Raw genomic sequence first — 6,000 nt, forward strand, 5'->3', positions numbered from 1 at the left:
AGGTGGAGGGTCAAGACCTTTTTCACGTTGCAGCCATGACAGTCCATCCTAGTGGGGTAGGAGGCGTACGTGAATATATATCGGTGTTGGTTCCCCTCTGCATTGAAGGCCTATAGTGTTAACTAGTTCCCCTCTGCATTGAAGGCCTATAGTGTTAACTAGTTCCCCTCTGCATTGAAGGCCTATAGTGTTAACTAGTTCCCCTCTGCATTGAAGGCCTATAGTGTTAACTAGTTCCCCTCTGCATTGAAGGCCTATAGTGTTAACTAGTTCCCCTCTGCATTGAAGGCCTATAGTGTTAACTAGTTCCCCTCTGCATTGAAGGCCTATAGTGTTTACTAGTTCCCCTCTGCATTGAAGGCCTATAGTGTTAACTAGTTCCCCTCTGCATTGAAGGCCTATAGTGTTAACTAGTTCCCCTCTGCATTGAAGGCCTATAGTGTTAACTAGTTCCCCTCTGCATTGAAGGCCTATAGTGTTAACTAGTTCCCCTCTGCATTGAAGGCCTATAGTGTTAACTAGTTCCCCTCTGCATTGAAGGCCTATAGTGTTTACTAGTTCCCCTCTGCATTGAAGGCCTATAGTGTTAACTAGTTCCCCTCTGCATTGAAGGCCTATAGTATTAACTAGTTCCCCTCTGCATTGAAGGCCTATAGTGTTTACTAGTTCCCCTCTGCATTGAAGGCCTATAGTGTTAACTAGTTCCCCTCTGCATTGAAGGCCTATAGTGTTTACTAGTTCCCCTCTCGTCTTACCCCTACAGGAAGAACATCGTCCCTCACGAATACAGACGTCACTTCCCCACGGAGATGAAGGACCACAACTCCCATGACATCTTGCTGCTGTGCACTTCCTGTCACGCGGCCTCCAACGTGCACGACGGCTTCCTAAAGCAGCAGCTGGCTGATGAGTACGCCGCGCCCCAGGTAGGGACCTCACGATACCGAGGTGCCGATACGAGATGTATTGAGAATTTAGATGTATCACTATTCTATATTTATTGTGATTTGATATGGAGAATTTTATTGTGATTTTGTGATTCGATACTGTGATTTTATTACGATTCGATGTTCCAAACATTGCTCTGTTGCAGAGGGACAAGACTTGACAAGACATGTTGGCTCCCCATAAAAATAAATTAAAAAAACATTGTTTTGGGGTCAAAAATAATATTGCGATACTCAACTGTATGGATTTTTTTTCCTACCCCCAGGGGTGTGAGGACGGGGTGCGTCTCCTGGAGGACTCTGACCGCAGGAGAGTTCGTTCTGCAGCCCGAGCCCTGCTCACCGTGGGGGACAGGCTGCCAGGGGCCAGGCGAGATGAGCTGCAGAAGGTCATAAGGGATTTCTTCAACGACACCGATGTGGAGCTGACGCCCGAGACGCTGCAGAGGGCTGCAGACCTGGAGACTAGGTGAGGGTCCGCGCCATCTGGCCTTGATGGTCATCGTGTACTCTTAACTTGTACCCAGTACAGCCTCCGCTCTGAGCCAGTTCCTATCTAGGTTCCTTCTCCTAGGACCTTTGTCCTGCTTCTGCTTGCTATTTGGTATCCAGGTCAGGTATCTGTCAAGCTGTTTTTACAGTGGGGGAAAAAAGTATTTAGTCAGCCACCAATTGTGCAAGTTCTCCCACTTAAAAAGATGAGAGAGGCCTGTAATTTTCATCATAGGTACACGTCAACTATGACAGACAAAATGAGAAAAACAAATCCAGAAAATCACATTGTAGGATTTTTAATGAATTTATTTGCAAATTATGGTGGAAAATAAGTATTTGGTCAATAACAAAAGTTTCTCAATACTTTGTTATATACCTTTTGTTGGCAATGACACAGGTCAAATGTTTTCTGTAAGTCTTCACAAGGTTTTCACACACTGTTGCTGGTATTTTGGCCCATTCCTCCATGCATATCTCCTCTAGAGCAGTGATGTTTTGGGGCTGTCGCTGGGCAACACGGACTTTCAACTCCCTCCAAAGATTTTCTATGGGGTTGAGATCTGGAGACTGGCTAGGCCACTCCAGGACCTTGAAATGCTTCTTACGAAGCCACTCCTTCGTTGCCCGGGCGGTGTGTTTGGGATCATTGTCATGCTGAAAGACCCAGCCACGTTTCATCTTCAATGCCCTTGCTGATGGAAGGAGGTTTTCACTCAAAATCTCACGATACATGGCCCCATTCATTCTTTCCTTTACACGGATCAGTCGTCCTGGTCCCTTTGCAGAAAAACAGCCCCAAAGCATGATGTTTCCACCCCCGTGCTTCACAGTAGGTATGGTGTTCTTTGGATGCAACTCAGCATTCTTTGTCCTCCAAACACGACGAGTTGAGTTTTTACCAAAAAGTTCTATTTTGGTTTCATCTGACATTCTCCCAATCCTCTTCTTGATCATCCAAATGCACTCTAGCAAACTTCAGACGGGCCTGGACATGTACTGGCTTAAGCAGGGGGACACGTCTTGCACTGCAGGATTTCAGTCCCTGGCGGCGTAGTGTGTTACTGATGGTAGGCTTTGTTACTTTGGTCCCAGCTCTCTGCAGGTCATTCACTAGGTCCCCCCGTGTGGTTCTGGGATCTTGTGATCATTTTGACCCCACGGGGTGAGATCTTGCGTGGAGCCCCAGATCGAGGGAGATTATCAGTGGTCTTGTATGTCTTCCATTTCCTAATAATTGCTCCCACAGTTGATTTCTTCAAACCAAGCTGCTTAACTATTGCAGATTCAGTCTTCCCAGCCTGGTGCAGGTCTACAATTTTGTTTCTGGTGTCCTTTGACAGCTCTTTGGTCTTGGCCATAGTGGAGTTTGGAGTGTGACTGTTTGAGGTTGTGGACAGGTGTCTTTTATACTGATAACAGTTCAAACAGGTGCCATTAATACAGGTAACGAGTGGAGGACAGAGGAGCCTCTTAAAGAAGAAGTTACAGGTCTGTGAGAGCCAGAAATCTTGCTTGTTTGTAGGTGACCAAATACTTATTTTCCACCATAATTTGCAAATAAATTCATAAAAAATCCTACAATGTGATTTTCTGGATTTTTTCCCCTCATTTTGTCTGTCATAGTTGACGTGTACCTATGATGAAAATTACAGGCCTCTCTCATCTTTTTAAGTGGGAGAACTTGCACAATTGGTGGCTGACTAAATACTTTTTTCCCCCCACTGTATAATGAGGCCTTTATGAAGAAATTGAGTTGATGGATTACCCTGCCCTCTCCCAGGATCTTCAACGAGAGCTACGTTCCCCACGGGCTGAAGGTGGTGAAGGCGCACGCTAAGCAGGGCCTGAAGGGATTAATGGAGCTGGAGGGCTGCTGGAGGCAGCATTTCCTGTCTACCATGACACCTCGCTACCTGCCTCCTCTCTGGTCCGTCAGCCACAACCACGACAAGTTCCTACGCAAGTACGGAGAGGACCTTCCCATCCAGCTTAACTGACCTACAGTCGCCACACTGTCAGTCTTAGCCTGAAAGGTCTGTCTGGTCCCCAGGCTGGATCTCCATCAGCTGTTGCAGCAGCCTCTACCTGGGGTCTACTCAGTAGCCCAGAGAGCAGACTGACTGACTGATGCCTACAGGGGAGGGGAGGGATTCTGGGTGTTCAGTCCTCCTCAGTCTACTGTTGGCTGGATGAGGACGGTCACCCTGACCCTGACCCTACGGTACCCTGACCCTACGGTACCCTGACCCTGACCCTACGGTACCCTGACCCTACGGTACCCTGACCCTACAGTACCCTGACCCTACGGTACCCTGACCCTGACCCTACAGTACCCTGACCCTACGGTGCCCTGACCCTACGGTACCCTGACCCTGACCCTACAGTACCCTGACCCTACGGTGCCCTGACCCTACGGTACCCTGACCCTACGGTACCCTGACCCTACGGTGCCCTGACCCTACGGTACCCTGACCCTACGGTGCCCTGACCCTACAGTACCCTGACCCTACGGTGCCCTGACCCTACAGTACCCTGACCCTACGGTACCCTGACCCTACGGTACCCTGACCCTACGGTGCCCTGACCCTGACCCTACGGTGCCCTGACCCTGACCCTACGGTGCCCTGACCCTGACCCTACGGTGCCCTGACCCTGACCCTACGGTGCCATACGTGTTGAATACCAGACAGAGACTAATGGGCCCCTAAAGGACCCAGAGATTTGCTCCCCATAAATGTTTTATTTATTTTTTGCAGAGAATTGCTGAGATGTTGCCTGCATCCCAAATGGCCCCCTATTCCTTATATAGTGCACTACATTTGATCAGGGCCATGTGAGATGCCCCCTATTCCTTATATAGTGCACTACATGTGATCAGGGCCATGTGAGATGCCCCCTATTCCTTATATAGTGCACTACATTTGATCAGGGCCATTTGAGATGCGGCCTAACTGGAGTCTGAGGAGAGAGACTGCCTTCGTTCTGACCGAGGGAAAAGAAGCCAGCATCAAGAACACTACCTTGATACAATTTTGCAGAATTCATGTTAAAATCCTATTGGACAAAACACGATGGGTTCAGGGTTGTCGCGATACCGGTACTCAGCAGTATCACGGCAAGGAAACAAAACAGGAAGCGGACTAAATGTCCTGAGGAAAACACTCCGAATGTTGGAGACAAGCAGCCTGATGTCACCCAGAATCACGTTTATCTTCCATGCTAGGTATCGTAGTATCACCTTACTGGTATCATGATGACCCTGCTATGGTTTGGTTTCCCAGATCCAGATTTAAAACTAGTCCTAGCCAAAAATGCCATAGGAGACTAGACTTAATCTAGGCCCAGGAAACTGGCCCTATACAGTGCATTGGGAAAGTATTCAGACCCCTTGACTTTTCCCACATTTTGTTACATTACAGCCTTATTCTAAAATTGATTAAATTGTTTTTTTCCTCATCAATCTACACACAATACCCCATAATGACAAAGCAAAAATAGGTTTTTAAATAAATGTTTACACAACATTTTTTGAAATATCACATTTACATAAGTATTCAGACCCTTTACTCAGTACTTTGTTGAAGCACCTTTGGCAGCGATTACAGCATCGAGTCTTCTTGGGTATGACGCTACAAGCTTGGCACACCTGTATTTGGGGAGTTTCTCCATTTTCTTCTCTGCAGATCCTCTCAAGCTCTGTCAGGTTGGATGGGGAGCGTCGCTGCACAGCTATTTTCAGGTCTCTCCAGAGATGTTAGATCGGGATCGAGTCTGGGCTCTGGCTGGGCCACTCAAGAACATTCAGAGACTTGTCCCGAAGCCACTCCTGCGTTGTCTTGGCTGTGTGCTTAGGGACGTTGTCCTGTTGGAAGGTGAACCTTCTCCCCAGTCTGAGGTCCTGAGCGCTCGGGAGCAGGTTTTCATCAAGGATCTCTCTTTACTTTACTCCGTCTCCCAGTCCCTGCCGCTGAAAAACATCCCCACAGCATGATAATGCTACCACCATGCTTCACCGTAGGGATGGTACCAGGTTTCCTCCAGACGTGACGCTTGGCATTCAGGACAGAGAGTTCAATCTTGGTTTCATCAGACCAGAGGTCATGGTCTGAGAGTCCTTTAGGTGCCTTTTGTCTCCAAGCGGGCTGTCATGTGCCTTTTACTGAGGAGTGGCTTCCGTCTGGCCACTCTACCATAAAGGCCTGATTGGTGGAGTGCTGCAGAGATGGTTGTCCTTCTGGAAGGTTCTCCACAGAGGATATCTGAAGCTCTGTCAGAGTGACTATTGGGTTCTTGGTCACCTCCCTGACCAAGGCCCTTCTCCCATGATTGCTCAGTTTGGCCGGGCGGCCAGTCTTGGTGGTTCCAAACTTCTTCCATTTAAGAATGATGGAGGCCACTGTGTTCTTGGGGACCTTCAATGCTGCAGAAATGTTTTGGTACACTTCCTCAAATCTGTGCCTCGACGCAATCCTGTCTCTGAGCTCTACAGACAATTCCTTCTACCTCATGGCTTGGTTTTTGCTCTGACATGCACCGTCAACGGTGGGACCTCATATAG

At 48.1% G+C, this 6,000-nt stretch overlaps 1 protein-coding gene across 1 annotated transcript in view; it reads left to right on the forward strand.

Moving 5' to 3' along the window:
• LOC311145453 (exonuclease 3'-5' domain-containing protein 2-like) overlaps positions 1-4,813 on the forward strand; it is a 42,996-nt gene extending 38,183 nt beyond the window's left edge. Inside the window, exons 9-11 of the mRNA XM_084181696.1 lie at positions 764-926; positions 1,214-1,416; positions 3,223-4,813. Coding sequence (XP_084037822.1) covers positions 764-926; positions 1,214-1,416; positions 3,223-3,439 — 583 coding nt within the window. The 3' untranslated portion in view covers positions 3,440-4,813. The remainder of the gene's footprint in view (positions 1-763; positions 927-1,213; positions 1,417-3,222) is intronic.
• The last annotated feature ends 1,187 nt before the right edge of the window (positions 4,814-6,000 follow it).

Source organism: Coregonus lavaretus, assembly GCF_964263955.1.
Source record: "Coregonus lavaretus genome assembly, chromosome: 18".
NCBI classification, from domain to species: Eukaryota; Metazoa; Chordata; class Actinopteri; order Salmoniformes; family Salmonidae; genus Coregonus; species Coregonus lavaretus.